The 22,349-nt window shown below is 44.7% G+C and overlaps 1 protein-coding gene across 2 annotated transcripts in view; it reads left to right on the top strand.

Moving 5' to 3' along the window:
* GCM1 (GCM transcription factor 1) overlaps positions 1-22,349 on the top strand; it is a 289,129-nt gene that overhangs the window by 126,371 nt on the left and 140,409 nt on the right. For both annotated transcript variants that reach the window (XM_085610845.1, XM_085610844.1), the window contains exon 3: positions 10,834-10,946. In XM_085610845.1, coding sequence (XP_085466971.1) covers positions 10,834-10,946 — 113 coding nt within the window. The remainder of the gene's footprint in view (positions 1-10,833; positions 10,947-22,349) is intronic.

Genomic DNA, 22,349 nt, shown 5'->3' with positions numbered 1-22,349 from the left:
CAGTGAACGCAACCATGTTACCTCAGGCCGTGGGGAAGACCTTGGACATGTAGCCATGTCGCCCCCCTTGTAAGCATAAGCGTAGTGGGCTGTGCCGGTGTACACCAATCCAGTGTAGGAGTGTGAATAAATAACCCGGCGCTCTGGGCGTGGATCACTTCAAGGATGGCCACCAAAGTAACTACTGTGTGTAAACGTAATGGGGCAACCCAGTGTCCCTCAGAACCTGGGTATACGTACTTGAAAGAAACAATTGGTTCTGTCGGGGGGTCAATTACTTAGAATACAAAGGAATAGCTTATTGACATCAAAATCAACGATTTGCAAAGAAAATGAATAAAGTATAACACACACCAGAAATATTGAGTCAACAAATTTTTAAGAGAAAATCAAAAAATGATCAAAGGCTGTCGCAATTTACACTTTCAATTGCAAATGTGAAATACGTGACTGTGGTGAGCAGTGACATGTGGTGAATGGTGATAGAAAACTATATACAAAAACAATTGTAAACAATATGACGAGGGGGGGGGGAATTCATAAAAGTCCTTATTATTTAACACATATGCTTAATGATCCAATGGCGAATGGGAATGTATTCTTAAGCTTTGTGTGTACATAGATAATACGCCGACGTTTCGACCCTGTTTATTGCTCAAAAGTGAATGCGTCAAGGTGGGTCTTCCTCAAGGCAGGAGGGGGAGAGATGGCAGCCTAAGGATTGATTTAAAAAGCACAGTCAGGCGTTTGTTGTAGAACAAAAGTGTGTCTCACTATATGACTTAAAAGGGATAAATCTTACCCAAAAGTAGATTCTAACTTAGCCCTGCGAGGAAAGATTCTTGGTCAGGTATGTGTAGGAGAATAAATCAGAAGGAACTCCACCAGCCAGTTTGGAGCCTGTGAACAGTGAAGACCTGAATCAGTGACTGACAACTGTGCTGTTATTGATGAAACAGCACGAGTCTATGAGGGCTGAGACATACCTGATAGAAATACTGAGTTAAGCATCCATCCATCGGTTGGAATCTTATTTGTGCCAGTCCGAAGTGTTTCTAAGCCAAAGGCCTAGCCTTAATAGCAGCATGAGTTCAGCCAGGCCTGAACTCTACATCTGTGTCCGCCCTATCATTAACATAGGCCTACACTCACGTGACCGCCCACCTTCAATGGCCAACATTACAGTGTTGTTGTCAGGCTTGCGGCCAAGCGCATACAGGCATGACAATGGTGTGCCGTAGGATTGCAAGTGATGCAACCGCGCAGCGCACACAAGTAAATAGGCTCAGGGAGCGGGAGGAGCAGCTTTGAGGCTACGTAATACACATTGATCCTGCACATTTGCCAGAAGCAATACATGGCAAACATGAATCCCAAAGTCGCACAAATCACACGCCACAAAACTTGTAAGTCTGCCAACACAGAAAGCAGAACCACCAATTTACACTAATCTCACTTATCTCTCACAGGTGATCAAGGATATGCACTCTGCCCGTGGATGATGACCTCCCTCCGAGCCCCGAACACCCCGGCCCAGAGGCAGTACAATGTGGCCCACAAACGCACCAGGGGCATTCTTCAGGGCACATTTGGAGTGTTAAATTCACGTTTCATGTGCCTGGACATCACAGGTGGAAGACTCCTGTACAGCCCAGAGATAGTGTGCAAGATGATCATTGAATGTTGTGTATTGCACAACATATGTGTACGCACCAATGCCCCATGGATCCAAGTGCCAGATGCACCGGACAATGATGAGGAAGATGAGGCAGGTGGACCACACCCCACTGCAGCTGCAGCAGGAATAGCCAGAAGGAACACAATCATTAACAATTTCTTCGCATGAGCACGTCACATTGTGACTGTCCTTAGCAATCATAGAACAGTACAAAATGACCACATGAACAGCATGTGCAAATAAATTAATTACAACACACATTCCCTGTGTGCATGTCAGTCCTCTGCATTAACACATCTCTCTGACAAGTGTAAGTGCAACATTAAGTGCTAACAATTTCACAAATAGCAAATAGATGGTGGGTATGTCACCTCTGTACAGAGAGGCTGTTTAGGGTGTCACGTATTCGAAATTCCATTTCAGGGTGTTAAATGTAGTATGTAATCCCACTCATCAGCGTATCACATGTGTACAAAAACATGACATGAAGGCAGTCATTGGTGTTCAAAAAAGACAACAGGGTGTCATTTGGGGTCAAATATGACATTTTGGGTGTCATTTGGGGTCATATATGAAATTTCGGGTGTCATTTGGGGTCAAATATGAACCCCCCTGTTGGAAAGATGCACCCTGTGACTCAAATCCCACAACATGAGCAACATGGACGTAAGGGGGATGACGTCAGGGGTTGTTTGTGCACGTGCATGTGTCAGAGTGTGACGTATTCCTTTACGGATGTGCTCAACACTCAGCCACCTCAGTGTCGTGGTGTGCACCATGTCATGATAATTGGACTGCAGCCATGCTAATCATCATGCAGTGTCACTTGCATTGTCAGTGTGGCTCATGGACCCGCAGCTTTGCTGGGTTCAGCACATGTGCATGGGTTTGTTGTGAGATTAGTGATGTGTGAGGGGGGCCCCCTCTGGCAACATTGTCGACGGGGGCCTACTTGCTGTTTCTATGTGTGCTGCAGTATGCCAAGGAGATCAGGGACATGATCCAGAGTCATTGTGGGTGTGCACTGTGCTATACTTAATTGTGCATGTGTGCCATTGTGCCCATCTCCCCCGTCCCCCCAGTCCCTGGTCGTTACTCACCCTGTTGCTGTTGGGTCAGGTCATGTTGAGCTGTGTCCGGTCCCCCAACTCCTGCCACCGTCTCCCCACTGATGACTGTGGACACCATTTCCTCCATCTCATCCAGCTCCTGCTGTGGCGCTGGACTTCCACCTCCAGTCTGCTTTGCGGTTTGCCAGTTGTTTGTGAGTTTCAGCTTGGTTTTGCGCTTCACATCATTCCAGCGGTTCTTGCAGTCATCCACTTCCCTTCTCTTCACTCCGACTGCATTCATCTTGGCCACGATGGACTACCATATTGCGTTTCCTCTTCTACTTCTCCTTGCCATTCTCCTTCCCCGAGGTCCCTATCTGGTCTTCCAGGGGGTTGTAGGGTTCTGGTTGGCCTCTGTAGTTGCTCCAGCTTCCTCCATGGTGCTTCTCAGTTTTTTTGTTGGTTTTTTTGCAGCTTTTATGGTAAATTTTCCCACCTGACGTGTGAATAGCAAGCCTGGCATTGATTATCGCTGATATTTTTTTCGCTGTTGGTCCCTTCGCATCTTTTTTCACGTTCGGGTCTCCTTTTTATTGTCGTCCCGGTAATTTTAACGCGGACATTTGACGCATTATCGGGAAACTATCGCCTACTGCCAGCGTGTTGAGAATACGCCGTTTACACGGCGTTAGTTTCCCGCGATAGACGGCGTTATGTAAAATTGCTTTAACCTAGGTTGGCGATAATTATCGCCCGTTCTTGAGAATATCCCCTACTGTGTTATAGTAAAAGCAAACATAGTCTGCTACATATTAAAACAATAACAAGTAACTCCCTCTGGGGTCGGGGTCTGTACTGACAAACACTTGTCATTATTGCCTGTGGTACAAACTTCTCCAGTGCTTTGGGGAGGTCTCTTATCCTACTGCACGGTGAGACCTTTAGGACTTTATATTGCTATCTCTCGGGTGTGGAATTGGGGCAGGGTTCCCCTCTCTATTATTCCTCTGGGAGGTGCCCATCGAGCTCACTCCATCTCCTTTCTCCTGGGTGCCCCATGCTCGCACCATCTCGGTCCAGAGCTCCGCAAGTGGTCTATGCCTTTTACTTAATTTGTCTTCCTGTATCAGGGCCCTTTCGTCCGCCCTCGACCATGCCAATACATCTCTCTCCCAGTCGTGCACCCTGGGTCCTATTGTTGCCCACCATCTGAGAGCGATGTCTTGCCAAGACTAGTGCAAGGTCAACACATTTATGGCCCACTTTTTTCGCTTTGGTTCTCGGGAATAAACCTAACTGACAAATCTCTGCACTGCATGACAAAGATCATGCCAAAGCCTCACTTAGAACCTCTATGATCCTATGCCAATATACTTGTATAACCAGGCACTTCCATAACGTGTTCAAATCTAGCATCCTGGGTTCTACATTTGGCATTGGCATTGCAAGACATCTTCCCCATACATAATATTGAGCCTGTGTGGAGTGAGGTAGATCATGTGTAGAATGTTGAATTGTGTGAATTTAAAGTTAGAGTTTCTGGACATTTTCTTTGGGCTGCCCAGGGCCGTCCTCCACTTCTTGTCGGACAGGTTCCTTCCCACCAGGGTTCCCCATTTCTCCTGCAGGTGGGATAAGTACTGTTCTGTTAGGGTCATAATCGCGGCATATAACCATTTCACCAGATGCATCGCAGACCGAAGTCTCACCACTGCCTGCACCCCCAGGCCACCCGCTGCCAAAGGCAGCCACAGCACCATCAGGGATATCCTGTTCCGCCCCCCATCCCAGATAAGATCCCTTAACAATGAGTCCAATTCCTTAAACCATCTCTGTGGCATCACCACCGGGAGGTTAACGAAGTAATATAATAGTCTCAGGAGGATCACCATTTTTTGTCCGAGCCACCCTGGCCATAACAGATAATTTAGGGGAACGCCAGAATGACACAGAGCTTCAGCGAGCAAAGTGCTCGATCAGGATTTCCTTTCATAAGATCTGCCTGTTTATGGAACACCTGTATGCCCAAGTATCTAAAGGAGCTAGGGACCCAATTAATGCCCATCGGATGGTTTCCAGAAATGGGTAGAAAAGGTGCCAGCAGGAATATCTGAGTTTTTAGAGCGCTAGCTCGGAGTCTGGTCAGCCCTGCAAATTCTTCTAAGATGGTGTGAGATAGACCATGGGTGCTGTCTCTGATATATAACAAAAGTCCATCTGCATATAAAGTGATTATATGCATCTTCCCATCCAGAAGCAGTCCATGTCTCATCCCCTCTTGTCTGAAGCGTTCTGCAAGTGGCTCAATTGCCAGAGCAAAAAGCAGGGGCAACAGCGGGCAGCCCTGCCAGTCCCTGTATGTATGGTGTAGTGTGGCCCATAGAAAGCAGTCATACCCATCACAACCATCTTTCTGCCAGCCCCATACTCCTCATAACTTGCAATAGGAAGTCCCAATGCAGGGAGTCAAATGCCTTTTCTAGGTCAACTGCCATCACCAACACTCCCGGTTATGCAGAAATGCCTTGATGAATAGAACATGATACAATCTTCTCAGGTTCCCAGAGGTCGATCTAGTTAGGATGAATCCATTTTGATCCATGTGGACCAAATCTGGCAAATGTGGGAGTAACCTCGTGGCCAAACTTTTACTGAGCACCTTGAAATTTTAATTTAACATGGATAGTGGGTGGAATCCGCCATGCCAGCCAGACTCGATTTAGTTTTGAGCAGTGGGACCATGAGTGCTTCTCTTGTGGAGGTCAGTAGCTGGCCCAAACGTAGCAAATCATCATACATCTTCTCAAGGTGGGGGGTCACTATTGCTGCAAAGACAGAGTAAACCTCCACATTGAGATCATCGGGTCACGGGGTCTTCCTCGTGGCCATCTCTTTAATCACGAGCGTATTTTCTGTGTGGAAATCGCCTCTCCCAAGGTCTTCTGTACTGCCTGGTCCACCCCATGATGGCATAAAACCTCTAAGTATTCCACCATTGATTCTGCTGGCACTTCCCCCAGTTTTCCATAGAGAGTTACATAGCATTCCCTGAATGTGGTGCTAATGATTTTAGGTGAAAGGACCATTAGTCCAGCAGCGGTCCGAAGGCTGGGGATAGGGGTGCCTCTACCCTCCGGCTTAAACAGCCATGCTAGGAGTCTCCCTGCTCTTCCCCCTTCTACATGTTTTCTATCCTGATGTGCTCAGAGATCTAATAGACGTAGGCGTTCCAGGACTTCGTTATATTTACTCTTGGCTTCCGAGAGTTGTCTCTTGACCTCACCTTCCGCTCCTAATCTGTTATCCAAGGCATGAGTTTGTGTTTCCAGCATCTGGAATTCTCTATTGATCTCTCAATGCATGCCCACTGTCTGTCCCATACATTGGCCTCTCACCACCACCTTATAGGCATCTCACTCTATTAGAGAGGTGCTTGCAGTGTTTTGGTTTAGTTGTAAATAATTGGAGATGGAAGTGAGTGGACAATTGCTGTCTGAAGCAGTCGTCATCTAGAAGGCTAGGGTCAAGGTGCCAGACTGAGGCGGGCGCACTATCGAGAGTTGGGGAAAATCTTATTAGTAGTGAGCTATGGTCCGAGATGGTGCGCCCCAAGAACTCCGCCCCTGTCATTGTTGATGGAATTTGTGTTGAACATAAAAACATGTCTAATCTGGTGTGCAGAACATAAAGTGGGAAATAAAAGGAGTAACACCTCTGCTGAGTATTGTGTAGTCGCCAAATATCTAAGAGTTCCCACCCACTCATCCAATCTCAAAGACCTTTAGATGTCGCAGCTGCTGCCGTACTATGTAATGGGGGGTGGGCCTATCCATGTCAATATCTGTAATGCAATTGTAATCCCCGCCCAGGATTAAGTCACAACCTGCCACTTCTGATATGGGCTTGGAAAGTTGTTGTAGGAACTGGGTCTGATCTGGGGTCGGGCATAGATGCTCCCCAGTGTCACTTCCCCACCCATCAATCTACCGTTCACTATAACATAGCGTGCCTCTGGGTCAACCATTTTATGTGTTGTTTGACTGGGAGTACCCAGCATTATCTACAACAGGGCCCCCCTCGAGTATGCTGAGTATGTGGGAGCAAATAGTTGTCCCTGCCATCTAAGGCAGAGCCTGAAGGCTTCCTCAGCTGTTAGGTGCGTTTCCTGTAGCATTACTATCTGCGCACCCCAACGGCAAATTTAGTTAAAGATATTATAGCGTTTAGTGGGGGAACCCATACCCTGAATATTCCAGGACAGAAGTTTAACCTCCTCATTATTAGTAATCTTGGTAGTCATAGCTTTAACAGGTATACATTTCCGCCCCTCCCTCCCTGTTCCTTCTTTTGATGTGACCCCAGCATCAGAACAGGATTATATTTTGTAGACCCTAGAGTAGTAAACAACAAACGCCAAGATGAAACTCCCCATCCCAAGGGCAGCCAAGCAACTGCCAACTGCCCAACCCCGCAAACAAACTGCAACATTATGGTGAGAACACCACCCTCAGCTTCTACAGTAGGTCACTCTGGTGGGAGGGGGTGGGGGTGATCAAGGAAGATCAGGGACACTGGGCCTATCCCGGCTCATGATCTAAGTTAGGGGGTTGGCCAGTGGGTTACCAGGGATGTGATCATGCCCTCCCCCCAAGGTGCCATTCTCACATGTATATCAACCCAGTACTCAGACCATTCATATAATTTCATCAGCAGAGCGAGCGGTTCATTTAGGCAAGGAAGATTAGTTTCCTGTGACATCCACCAAATCTGCTGTTAGGTCTCTCAGCTCTGAGGAAGTATCCATCATTCAATCAGATTTCTGTGGTTACATGATCTGTGCCACTGCTTGCAGTGCCGCTTTCCTGTCTTGCTGTGTTTGGGATACTGTGGGCTTCTGCAGTTGTTTTGTCGTCCTTGTTCGACGCTACCTCTTCCTGGTGATGCGTTTTGTCACTCAGGGACCTGGTTGGCATTTTATAACGGGCGCCCCTTTTTCATACACCACTTGCTAGGCATATGTGTCCTCTGGGGAGTCACAGAAGTGTGCAGCTCCATCAATGATGATTCGGAGTTTCGCTGGAAATACAAGGGAGTATTGAAGGCCTGCCTCGCGGAGGGCTCAAAGGATGCTCACTGTGCCTGCACCCTAACTGTGAAATCCGGGAACAACAATATTCTACTATTGTCCAAGGCGTAGGGGCCATGTGCCCTGGCCTGCAGCAAGATAGTATCTCGATCCCGGTAGTAAAGGAGCCTGGCCATCACGGGACGAGGAGGCCTTCCGGGCGCAGGGGGGCACGCAGGGACCTGATGCGCCCTCTCAAGTGTGAAGAATTTGGAGATGCAGCCTGGGGCCATTTCGGCTCTCAGCCAGTTTTTCAGGAATGTCACCATATCTGGGCCCTCAGTGCCCTCTGGGATACCCACGACTCCTATGTTGTTGTTTCTACTATGCATTTCAGCATCCTCAGCGCGAATCTCCAGCAATGTCACCCTGGTCGTGAGTTCTTCCAGTATAGAGGCTGTTGATTTTTGCTCCGGCTGGAGCTCCGCCACTGCACCCTCCACCTCTTTTACTCTGTCTGTTAGTTTGTGGTGCTCAGCCTGTATGAGCCCCAAGACCACTTCAATATCCTGATGTAGAGCTGACTTGGTGTCTGCAATTGCCTCTGATACTTTGTCCAGGTGCAGGTGGAGCGAGGACTTTGTGTTGGTAGACTTGCTACTCTCCTTCTCTGTGGGTTGTGGGGAGGGCACATTTTGTGTTGAGCTTTGAGCCCCCAGTTTTCAATATCTGCCTGCTCATTTTGGCAATCGAGTGAATAGGGCCGTGCTAATATATGGACAGTTCTCCCAGCTACCCTTTTTCTTCACTTGGTGTGTTCTTGCTCTAAGAAACCCAGAGGGGCTCTGCGTGCTAGTCCCAATATGTGTTTTGTTCCTTTAGTTATAAGGGGCCACAGATCACTATCGGGTTGGTTTGTCATGAGCTTCTTCCAGATTGTCCCAGCGCTGGTGGCTACACAGGATAGGGGCCTGACCCACTCCTCGGCCGGTGGCAGTCTCTTGAATTGCCCCCGATCTCTTCCCCTCTCTGGGCTGCTCCCAACCACAAAACACTCAACAAATCAATCGGTGATGCCCTTAATCACATACACTTTCACAAAATACAAATACCCATGCACAAAATCATACACCCATTATTTTAATTCAAAGTCAACCCACCTTCTTAAATCATGCCATCATACACACCCATGCATACACATGCACTTACTTAGTATTAGTGGAAGTAGGAGTTAAGGTGGAATTAGTACAGCAGGGGTGGGAAATAAGGTTAAGGTAGTGGCTTTATTTGGGAATTTACCATCTTTTTATTACTCCCTCATCAAACTTACCCCCCAAATGTCATTGCAATTTTGCAATAGGGCCATCTATATAAAGAGACCTCCTGGAGCAGCTGGTTAAATTATTATAATTACCATCACCCTAAATGTTGCTGTTGAAACAGTAATGAAAATTGATTAGGAAAGAAATCCACATAGCTGCTAAAACATTACATATCTAATGTAAATTTCATATTAAGCAATCTCAGCCTTTGTAAAATCTATAATGGACTTTTAATACTTTTGACGTTGAAGCAGGAGTTTTGCAGAATATGGAAATTTGGCCTATTAGTTGGAAATTGTCTTCAGCTCTTTCTATTGTGGTTGGTTTTCCGCTGAGGCATAAATACCGCCAGATGATCTTTCCAATTCCTGTTGTTAGCAAACGTGAGCAACATTGAATACAGAGTTATTAATACACCATAAGATTTATGCTGTAAGAATGTTTAGTTGTATAGTGTTACAGATAAAGTAACAATACGAGGGAAGTTAATTCCATGCTAGTCCCATCAGTTAAATAAGAGGTATGAAAGAACACATGTCGGATCATTGTAGGAAAATAAATTCAATTTATATTTTCAAAAATATTCTGATAATGCATACATTCTAAAGAGATAACAGATGTGATCCAAAGGATCTCACATCAATCAAGTAGTGAGTATAACTTCACTGGATAGATATCGAGCGCTCCCTTACTTTTCAAGGGTGATGTGGCTAAAATTAATCAGGCGAGTCAGGGCTGACAGTTTGAGAGTCAGAGCCTGTGCGAATCAAAACTGATTCAATCTTGTTAGAGGTGCAATATTTCTTGATAGAAATAAAGATATTGCCTGATTAATTTCGCCCACATCGCCCTTGAAAATTAAGGGTGCACTCGAAATCTATACAGTGAAGTTGTACTCACTACTTTATGGATGTGAGATCCTTTGAATCACATCTCTTATCTCTTTGGATCGGGAGACTTCTCCAAAATCTGAGATTGCACCACAATCGGTTTCCCTACTATTCCTTCGATACAGTCCTGATGAAGACCTGCGTGCAAGGTCTACAATTACCTTATGCAGCAGTCAGGTTGAAACGTCGACATTGATTATTAAGCCTGTATTGATTAGAAAGATCCGAGTGAATGGGATGATGGGATTGAGTTGCAACCATTTATTAACTATGTGTCAATTCCTGTGAGCAGATAATGTGTCTTTACAGACAGGCTTCTCACATTGGCTAAATTCGAGTTACTTGGGCCAGCGGTGGACTAAGAAATTAGAATATATTTTGTGATTATTTTTCTTTTATTTTTCCTTATCACTTTACTCATGAGAACTTCTACAAACACTTTCCTATACTCTTTGGGACAACCTTGAATATAAATGTACTATTGAAATGTATGCGTTATCAGAATATTTTTTAAAATATAAATTGAATCCTACGAGTGTGTTTTCATACGTGTCTCTCTCTTGCCACTATTGCAATACGTGAATTAATACCGTATTTGTTCCTTGGAAGTAATTGCCAGTAGCACCACACTGTTGTATGTACCATATGTTACCCAGGTCCTGTGGCTCACCTTGGGTTACCACATTAGTTTACAATAGCATTCAAATTAGTCAGGCATTTTGATTATTTTTCAGCACATTCTATTAGATGTTTGCCACATTTGTTGCTTTTATAAAATTCTTGGATCACACAGATTGAATACATTGAAGTTTTACTTTCTCCCCAGGAAAGCACTGTCCTAATTGTTATGGACTTTTGAAGCTTATCTCCTGTCGAGGCCATGGAGGTCACCCTGTGACTAATTTCTGGAGACATGAAGGGCCATTCATATTTTTTCAGGTTGGTAACACTCGTTTTATTTATACATATTATACAAGGAAATAAATTAATAAGATTAATAATTCTTCATTTGAAAATTATTGGGTTTTTTTTGCTGGTAGTATGTTTATTTCATGGGGCAATATATACTAATTAATATAACTGTAATGCTTGCACATACTTCTCCCAGCTTAAGTCTGTAGATATACTAACATTTCTAGACACCAAGATGGTTTGTCGTGTTGCCAAGCAATATTGTTCTTTCCCTGTATATTACACTTGCCCATTAAACACATATAACAACCTTTGACTTGGAGCAAGGGGAAGGGAGAATGAAAAGGCGAACGGACGCGAGGTCATATTGAAAAATGAGCCAGATCAGGAGAGGATGCACTGCAGAGAGCGAGAGAGTGAGGGAACATTGAAGGGGAAACAGCATGGGGAGGAGCAAAAATAGAAATGCACTCACATGGAGTGCTTACAGAAAACTAAAACTGTAATTCCATGAATGAAATCAGGGTTAGCAGTTGCAGGCAAAAATTGGCTGATGCATGGAGGCCAAGTAGGTTACTAAGCCAGTACACTTCATCATGAATATATGACGACAGAGGGTACCTCCTATATCCAGACCTAGGTGCATGGTTATCACACCATTATGGAACCCTCACTTATGCCCCTTGTCAAGGTAGAAACTTCTTCTATGACAATTGAACACTTGTTCTCTAAAATGTTAGCGTAAGAGATAGGTATCCTAATTGTCCTGATGAATGGTGTGAGGAGCATCGGATCTGTGCTTCCCAGTTACCCTGGGAATTTATCATTGATCCTATCATTTGTGGCTGGCAACTTGCAGGAAAGTATCGCCCGAAGCACGTTGGGCTTGGGGCAGGGAATAGGTACCCCCTGAGGGGTCTTGCACACCTGGTGAAGGAGATGCTGTCCTCTGCATGGAAGAAGTCCTCTGTGGAGGTGGCACCTCTGTGGTGGCCCATGGGTATATCATGTAGCGATCTTTTGATGCCCCAAACTCCCTGGGCTGACATACCGTGGTTCTGAGAGGCTGAGACTGAAGAACTCTGATGGAGGCTCCTATAGAAAAGAGATGACATGCAAGCAGCATTAGGAAATCTCTGGGGGTCTAACGATGACGTGCCAAGTGGAGCAAGCGCAAGCTCACTGCTGGAGAGGTGCTGGAGCATGGTACTCAAAACTGGCTCCCCCTGTGCTTGTTGGAGGTATCTGCATCTTGAAACAGGATGTGACCCCACACTCTAGCTTTGTGAACTATTTACTCTGTTGGCCTGGTACCGCCCGGTTCTCCCTTGGGGTGGCCAGCATGGATGTTGCTAGATTGAGGGCTGTAAGCGATATAATGGGACGATTACAAAGGCAAAAGTAGGAGTCAAAATGTAATGCTAATGATATGCACAAAAAGGTTTCCAGGGGTGCCTCGATAGTACATTATCCACACATCCTCAGGGAGCTTGCAGACATTGACCTGGATAGATCTCACTCCCCCCCCCCCATCATTGGCGGCACACAAGACTGCTAATTTAGCAGCTAGATGGGACAATGGGGGTAGTCGATGCTTTGAGAGCTCACAAATCACACTTACTCTCATTATTCTGTTGAACATGCTCTTCATGTAAGGTAGGATACATTTCCATTTCCGTGTTGTTCATTAATATACCATCAGATTGTTGGGGAGGAGTATTTGGCTAAGACCCTTTTGGATAATAAGTCCCTACATCTCTCACTTGCATGGGTTAGCAGGCTTCCCGCTATTCCCAATTAGAGGCATAATAAAGAAGTACTTGAAGACCTGGTCTACAAGTCGGAATAGGGAGACGTTCTACACAAATATTGTCTCAAAAAAGAGGACATGATCTTTTCACAGTTGATTGAATAGGAGGCCTTAAAAACAGTGGTTAGGGGAAATTGCACCGCCACCACAGTGGGTGTCTGGCATCAACTACATAGGGACATTTGCAAGCAGGAACAACTGCTGGCTGTCTTGGAAATGGAAACAATCTAATGTTTGGTGAGGACAAATTAGCTCTGGCAGGAAAGTACTGACCTTAATAGAAAGGCTTAACCAGTATGATTAGAAAGCATATCTCTCCAAAATGCATGATGAGAGACACAAGGCTAGAAGATTACTGGCATGGTTAGTTAACTCCGACAAGAAACATACCCCCATAGTGGGCATCCACAATGAAGTAGGAGATCTGGTTTTCTCCCCGGTGGAAATTAATGGTGTGTTTGAATCTTATTTTAAAAACATATATTTGTTAAGAATGCACTCTCCAGCATTACTAATAGAGGATGACTTAGATAATGTTGCCACAGCTTCCATCCAGCAAACGGACGCTAAACTTTTGGGTTGTGAAATCTACATGCAAGAATTCCGTGAAGTTATTAAGGAACTGGCTAAGGGCAACACGCCTGGCTCACCTGGGTTGCTCATTACATTTTATTGCAATATTTGGAGAATAGCTAGCTCCTAAATTAACTACTCTTTACAATGAAGCCCATGAGACAGTTTGTCTCCTCTTTAATAAGTGGGAGGCGATCCTTGTTGCCATCCTCAAGTGGGACAACGATCCTACACATGTACCTTCCTATTGGCCATTATCAATGCTCAATGTCGATTACAAGATTTTGAGCTGAGTGTTGGTAAATTGTCTATTGCCTAGGATTAGTGGTTTGATACAACCCTATCAGACTGGTGTCACCCTAAACGCAGCACGATGACTAATGTTAAACAAGTGAAATAGGTGTTGGACCAGGAGCTCTTGGATTATCCTTAGGCATTAGTGTTGTCATCGATATTGAAAAAGCCTTTGACTCCCTTAAGTGGGAGTACTTGTATGTTGCAATGGGTGTGATGGGCCTAGGCCAGGGTTTTTAGCTATGGACCAGATTGTTGTACGCCACACTGTTTGCTTGGATTAAAACAGGGGGTCTTATTTCTGATAACTGCATTATTGAAAGAAGGTAAAGGTAGCATTGTCCCTTGTAACTTGTCCTGTTTGCCATCCCAATTGAATTCTTGGCCTCCGCTATTAGACAGGGACGATGTTATCAGGGTTTATGAACAGTCGGGGCACTGACTACATCTCTCTGTACGCAAACAATATGATCATGTATACTGGAGGGGAATGGGAAGATGTACAGTCAGTAGTTACGTTGCTCAAGACCTTTTGAGCGATATTTGGGTTGACAATGAACTGGGCCAAGTCATGTTGCTAGTCTGTGCAAAATCCTACTGCTACACCCCAAGAACTTGGGGACTGTTTACATTGGGAGTCTAGACTATCACCTGCCTGGGATTACGTGTGTTTAGATCACAAGAGCGTCTCCTGGAGGGTAAAATAAGAGCAGCAATGTCTTCTCTTAAACAGTCCATTACATTCTGAGTGACATTCCCTCTCTCTGTGATGGGGAGACTAGCACTCTCTCTTTTCATTCTGCCTAGATTGCTTTACTTCTTATCCAACCTGGCAATGCAAATTCCAAGGGGATGCCTATGAGACTTATCTGGGGTCGCAATAGATGCAGACTTGTGCTGGCCAAGATGAGACTTCCAGTGGATGAGGGTAGTTTGGTGGTCCTGGATTTGGAGTTCTACTATTTGGCTGCGCAGTTGCGGTGGACAGCCAGGTGGAGGTTGAATTGCACCAGAACTTCTAGGAATGTCGCCAGCACCTGCCTTCACAGGCAACACTCACGTGCATACTGTATGATCCTTTTATGATGCCCGAGATGCAGGCTGTTGATGTCTTGATAAGGACATAACGCAATGCCTTGGTGAGAGCCCAACTGGGGGGGTGGGGTGCTAGAGAACTTGCCTCGATCGACCTCGTGCATGCAGGGGGACTATTGGTCAGTATCCCAGAGCTGATGGTGGAGTACAAACTGTCTTTGGGACATTGTTTGATTTACGAGCAGTGGCGGCATTCATTTTCAACTTGTGGAAATTGGTTATATCGGAGCCTGTGGTTTATGCATGTTTGCAAAATCTCTATAGCCTGGATGGTAGGAATATAGTGATTACTTTATTAGAACAGACACTGACGTTACAATCTAGGACTGATTTGACATCACCTGGGAGCTCCTTTGAGTGACGAGGATAGGGTTTAAATATTGTGCTATGCACCCACTGTATCCCAAAACCAATGATCTAAGCCCATTCACTATTATTATTTGCGGAGGTTATATACCACCCGGAAGAGGATAAATCATATGTTTCCAGAAGCAAATCATGGCTGTCCTAGATGTGGTGTGCATGATGCTGCCTTCTTTCACACGGCGTGGGATTTCTTGTAAATAAGTGATTATTGGAGCAAATGTGGTGAGGTCATTAGCAGAGCCACAGATAAGAACATTCTGATCTCCCTGATTGTGTGGATATTGTGATTATTCCCAAGGAATAAAACTTATAGATCAGTAAGTTTGTTGATTTGGTGCTTTTCCTGGACAGGCGCAAGATAGCAATGCCAGGTGGTATCATGAAGTTAAAAAAGTGGGCAGATTGAAAAGAAACTATGCTAATGAAAGAGGCTAGCAGATGTAGGACATCATGATGATGTCCAAGTTTGGGGTAGAATCATGGGAGACTTCTGGTAATAGACAGGCGGGGAGCGTACCCCCAACTGCAGACAATACTCCTCTAGTAGCCGATAATTAAAAGCGTTCTTGTTGGAGTGGCTGTTTTACAATGTCTCCTGACATAATCAAAATGTTTTTAACTGTCATAATCTAACTCCTGTTTGCCATTATTTAAGACAGTATACCATTGTCCTCTTCATCCAACAGCTTTATTTTTTTAATAAATTAATCTCATCATTTGTTGTACAGTTGTTGTGAGACACATACTATGTAGTGCTATAGATGTGGCCCTGTATTAGTTGGGCTTGCAGCACTGATTGTGCCACCCACACAAGTAGCCCTTCAAACCTGTCCCAGGCCTGCCATTGTAGGGCCCGTGCGTGCAGTTTACTGCCACTTCAACTTGCAGTGACCCAAACAGGTCCCAGTATAGTGGGGGGGAGAAAGGGTGCCATGTTCCATTGACGACGACGAGGAGATGTGGGGGTGGGCAGAGGCCCAGGGTGCCCTATTTCTAACCCCAGAGCTTGGAAAGTTCCCAGAGGGAGCACAAGTTGGGGAGCCTGATCAGTACCAAGAGACCATCCACAGATCAGAGCTCCACAGTGTCAGGAGATCTGGAGGTGGGGGAGCAGCTGCCAAAAGTGCCCTACCAGTTCTGTCTTCTGGGGTAACCACCCCACAGTGGAGGATGCAGAGGCCCAGAGGTAGGGGTAGGAGTTGTAAACAGTCCACAGTGGGAGGACCAGTTGATCAGTGGATGCCAGCTCTGAGATAAGATCACCCCAAGACTGACCCTGGTAAGGCCACTTCTGGCATGGGGATGCTCCATGCACTGTCACAGGGACAGAGGGCTGGAAACCTGTGTCAGGCAGACCCGTTCACAACGCATGCAAAGTGTGTTTGCATTGGAGGGGTAGTTGTGCTCCCCTGGATGTCCTGGATTGCCAGGCACATGTTCAGCCTAAGGGTCCAGACCCGAGAAGGACCAGTTTCAGGATATAACCCCTGAACTAATGGGAGGGGGAGTGGAAAAATGGTGCAAGTCACTGCCAGGGTTGGATTGGGACCAAAAATCGTCCCGGGCATACCGAAAAAAGTGGCCCACATTTGCGTATGGCCTTTCAGCACAACACTGCTTCAGCAAAGTTGTATGAAAAAAAAAGGAGGTGGTGGGCATGTTTTGTTAACTTTACTTAGATAAAAACAATGCACAGATTAGTTCACACTGCTGAGCCACACATGAATGCAAGTGAGACCCCTTCTGCTCAGGCCCCCTGCCACCGCTCAATCAGCATACATTAATGGGCCGGCCCAGCGAGAGAAAGAAAGTGTTACCTCCTCCCATCTACCTCTAGAAAGGCCACTCAGGCACCCCTGGGCCGCTGGTGGCATCCTAACAGCACAGACAGCCCCCAGGCTACCCAAAAAAGCTGCCCACAGCTAGAACTCGGATACCGGCCCTTCGGGCATTTCCAGAGTGCCCGCATTACCAATCTGACACGGACTACTGCCACCCAATCTTGAAAACTTCAGAGGTCGGAGAGCTCTGAATGGCCTGTGACATGGCTCTTGACACTGACAGCTGTCAGTGGCCTGTGTTGGTTGCTATCCTTGTGGACAGAGTTTTTCTTGGTTGAGTGCAGACATCAGGCCTGAGGGATGGAATGGGCCCCATCACTTTGTTGGCCATGGTGGTACTGTCTGCCACCTGGGATGCATCTGGGAGCAGATTAAAGTGCTGCACAGATGGGGTTCACAGATGAGGAGATGGATTCTCCCTGGGGCAGTTCAGTTGAGCCAGAGAGCATAGATGGAGGGATCCAACTGGGTTCAGACAGGTGTGGAACTATCAAATACCCCTGCAGTAGTGGGCCATTGTCCATGTTCTATTGCCCTCAGCAGTGAAGTCCATGAAGGTATTGATTAGTCTACCCTGGCTTTAGGCTGGAGGGGGGTCGTTTTGGAAAATGGCCCTCTCTGAAGGGTCAACCCAAACTTGTTGCCTTCTTTTTCTAACCTTCTTTTGATTGGTTTTAGGACTCTGGGCATGTTACTGCTGCTGACCAGTGCTAAAGTGCATTTGATTCTCCCCTAAACATGGTGACACTAGTGTATACCCAATTAACATATTTAGTTTAGTTGTACGTCCTATGTAAAGTGGTATACCATATACCCAGGGCCTGCAACCTAAATGCTACTAGTGGGCCTGTAGCACAGATAGTGCCACCACCACGAGTGCCTTTCAAACCTGTCTCAGGCCTGCCATTGCATTTTATAACTATTTGTCATGCCTTAAACTCCCATTGTGTAACACAGAGGTCTCCCCTTAGGTAGGTCGTAGTTAGCCCTACGCACAGTGTGTTGTTTAAGGAAATGGTCGTACATGTACTTATATAATTTGTGTGTATAATTTGTGTGTTCTGGTAGTAACAGACAGCTAAATTTGTTTTTTCCTACTAAGAGGACTACTCCTCTCATAAGTTAACATTGGAAATTCCTTAAACACACTTTTAAGCTGTAATTCCTGATCAGAAAGGAGTAGCTACATCATGTTTTAAATCTTTGGCACGGTAATAATAAATCCTCTTTATTGGTGAAGTGTATTTAACATTGCAGAAATGCAATGGTTAGAAAGTGTGCATTTCTCTGCTCTTACTGTTGTGTGTGCCTTGCAGCCTGTCTCTAACACACATCTGGGGTGGGTGATAGCTCCACTTTGTGCATACCCTCTAGACAGCCACAAACACAGGAAGGATGCATATTACAGAGAACTCATCTGCATTCTGATATCTCTTACTGTGTGGCTCAATGATTAGAGCGGCAGACCCTGATGCAGAGGTCTAGCCCGGGACCAGGGTTCAATTCCCCGCCTCGGCGGGTCTTGGGCTCAAAAATTCCACGGACCTGATAATTCTCGCCTGGGTGCCTATTCCAATCATGGAGTCCCACTCTGCAACTCTGGGCAATAGCTTGCTTAATCTCCACAATGGCCCCCACAACGCTAAGGATGCCTGGCCTCCACCTTGGGGGTGCCAAGGAGTGGACGCCTCACAGGGAAAGCCAGGATGGGTTCCACAGCGGTATTCGTACAAGCGCCTTGAGACCCTTGCGGGTGAGTAGTGCGCTATACAAGTATCAATTTACATTACATTTACATTTACATATAAGTACTTGGCCTCTGACCCTTCCAAGATAGTAAACTACTAGATGTGTGAAGAACTCTGCTAGGAGTAAAGACTGCAGTGCTAAAAGGAGTCTGCTTGACTGCTGCTCTGGAAGAACTGCTTTTCTGATTTTCTGTGCTACCCTGCTGCCTGCTGATCTCTGACCTGCTGAGGACAAGAACTGGACCCATTTCACCTAACCCCAGAGTGACTGGCTTGCTCCTTGTTCTTAAGTCTCAGGACATCAAAGACTTTCTTTAATCCTGCAACAGCACCTGGACTCTGCCATCTGTGAGTCCTGCCCTGCCAAGTGGTCCCAACCCAGTACTGGGCCCTTGAATGTGAGCTTCTGCTGTGCAGAAACATCAAAATCAGTGCAGTTACGACTGTGCACAGATTGGAACTGACACAATTCCCTTTGATGCTAACGCAGCAGCTGATCGACGACATCGCTTTGACGGAATGCATGACTCACTGACGATGGACAGCACAGCTCGACAATGACACATCACCTGCATCGTGAACGGGTTCGTCGATGAAGCCTTCATTGCCTAGGCGAATCGGAACCGACGAATTGAGTATTTGACGTTGACACTTCCTCCATGCAAGGTACTTTTTCAGCGGGACCTGCGGGACTCCAGTAGCTGGTCTGTCCTCCACCATGGTTGGCCTGAACTTTGATTTACTCCGGTCCAGCGCAGCCTCAGGAAACCCCTGACCGTATTTGCTTCTAAGCACTGCATTTGGATTTATTCCTTACCAATTCATAACTCCAGTTCTACTTTTTGTATTTGTGTCATTTTGGTCTTGTTTAACTCATAAAAATATAATCTGTTTTTCTAACCTTGTATTTAGATTTTTTTGTGGTGTTCTCATTGTGTTACTGTGTGTGTGTGTGTGTGTAGCACAAATACTTTACACATTGCCTCTTTAGATAAGCCTGACTGCTGTGTGCCAAGCTAGCATGGGGTAAGTACAGGTTATCTTTTAGTGTGTATCTAGGTTACCCTAACTAGAGTGGTGGTTCCTGCTTATACAGGGTGCATACTCTGCCAACGAAAAATCCAATTTCTAACTATATACATTCAATGAAGTACAAATGAAAAAACAATAACATTTAAAAGAGATAACATTGATTATGAGGAAGGCAAGGTATATACGTTCAGCTGTCATTTCAATGCCCTGTATAATAGATCAGGCACAAAAGGACAATGCATTTCCACCAAGATTTGTTTGGGGAAATTAGTTTATTTTAAATGACGACCAGAATGCGGGGCAAGACAATGACAAACGTAGAAAACCGAAAAGAACATGAAGTCGAAAAAGGAAGCGGTGGCAAAGGAAGAATGGAAAAATAGGAAAGGGAATAGAAACGGATGAATTGGTTATTGATTTGTCAGCAAAAAAATTGGAAAAGAGACATTTAATCTATTAAATAAAGGTTTAACATTTTGCCCCAGTATAACCATGGACTAAGCAGCTGCATGAATCGATTTATACAAATTTTGCAGAAAACTGAAATTAAAAAAATACTTTGTGATGAAGAGGAATGCAAGAAAAAAATACACCTCACCCCAAACCCTGTTAACAAGCAAAGATATAGGCCAAATAAGAATGCTGTCCTTGTTGGAAAGAGAATCAAGTGAACAAATTGACACTATGGAGCCAAAAGTAACATCTAATTTGGAAATCTGTGCAACAATGGGAATTGAAACAAACAGATCCATCAACAGTGGATGTAAAGATAAATCTAAGTTCTGTCCACAGCTACCATCAAGGAATAAAATAGACCCGTTCCAAGAGATTGTCTTGGAGGAATTGAGAACGATTGCAATGAAGGAGAGGAGCAAGCTCATTTGTTGCAGTAACAAGATACAAAACGATTGGTGGGCGCTGGAAAATCTGCCTAAGGATTCCTCAATTATTAATAAAAATTTGGAGAAAGGAGGGAACATTGTTATTATGGACAAAACAAAATATCAGAATGAAGTAAGAAGAAAAGTAAACCACATACAACATTATGAAAGATTAACAGTCAACCCTATGGATAGGATCAAAATGAGATTTCATGCAAAATTGAATCGTTGGCATGATGGTGGGCTCCATGGTGGATGAGGAGCTGGCATATTTTAAAAAAGATTGCCCGACGACTCCAATGCTATACATGTTACCAAAAGTCCATAAACAAATGGAAAATCCTCCAGGATGTTTCATCATGAGTTTCTGCGATTCTCTCTTGGAAAATGCCTCAATATTCATGGACCTTTTTCTATGTCCCTATGTGGCAAATCACCCTTCATACATCAGGGACTCCATGGATTCCTTAAACCGTAGGATTGGGATACCTTGGAAAGACAACTACCTTATGGCCACAGTTGATGTGGTCTCTCTGTACACATCAATTATTCACAAGGATGAACTAGAAGTATGCAGATATTTTTTACATTCCAGATCATTAAATCTTTTAGAATATGCGGAAATGTTAATTGAGAACATGGAATTTCTTTACTCTATAATGTCTTTCTTTTTTATGAAAAGTTCTACATTCAAAAACATGGAACAGCAATGGGCACATCATTTGCCCCAAAGTATGCTGATTTAACGATGGGGCACTGGGAAGCTGAGACCGTATGGACAGAAAAGAACAATGAGGTCCTTGGTAAGGTGATCTTATGGGTCCAATTCATTGATTGTTTTTTTATATGGGAAGGAGGTGAGAAGGAGTTGACAAATTTCCTAAAATAACTGAATGACAACCTATATAAATTAAAACTCACCTATGAGACAAGCAAGGTCAAAATCAACTCCCTGGACACTTAAATTTATATAGTAAAAGGAAAAATGTGCACTAAATTTCATCGGAAGCCAATAAGTTACAACAATTTTCTATTTGCGAACAGTGCCCATCCGAAAGCATTGAAATGGAGTTTCCCTTATGGGGTATTTTTAAGAGCACGCTGAAATGGCTCTGAAACAGAAGAATTTGAAGCAGAAGGGGAGAAGATGTTTGAGATATTCAGACAACGATGATATCCAGTTAGTGTGCTTGAAGATGCCTTATCTAGAGCCAGGTCCAGAAACAGGGATGAATTTTGGATTCTGAAAAAAATACAACAAAACAGTGGAAGAAAAAGTCACAATATATATAATGGACTTTAATCAGGCAGAGATAGAAATCAGAAAAATGATAAACAAGTACTGGAACATTCTCAGAAAAGATGAAGATTTGTAAGAGGAGATTACAAACTTTCCCAATATTACAAATAAAAAGACGGCCTCATTAGGGGACATGTTGATACAAAGCCACTTTACAAAACAAAGAAATTATTCAAAGAACTGACTAAAAAAACTGGGCTTTTATAGATGTCAGAAATGCAAGACCTGGCAAACTGGTCAGAATGTGACCACTTTTAAAACATCAGATGGCAGTACAAATGAGATCAAAGAATTGATCCACTGTGAAACCTCACATGTGGTGTACATACTGGCATGTGGCTGTGGCAAAAAAATACAGCAGAAGTACTGTGAACAAACTGAAACTTCGCACACTTCAGAGTTTAAGGGCATTTGCCAATCAAGACTACAGTTATGTGGTAGCAAAACATATTTGGGAAGAGCATAGAGGAGACAAAGGCACACTTTACTA

Source organism: Triturus cristatus, chromosome 6, assembly GCF_964204655.1.
Source record: "Triturus cristatus chromosome 6, aTriCri1.1, whole genome shotgun sequence".
NCBI lineage: Eukaryota > Metazoa > Chordata > Amphibia > Caudata > Salamandridae > Triturus > Triturus cristatus.
This window is presented reverse-complemented; position numbering and strand designations above follow the sequence as displayed.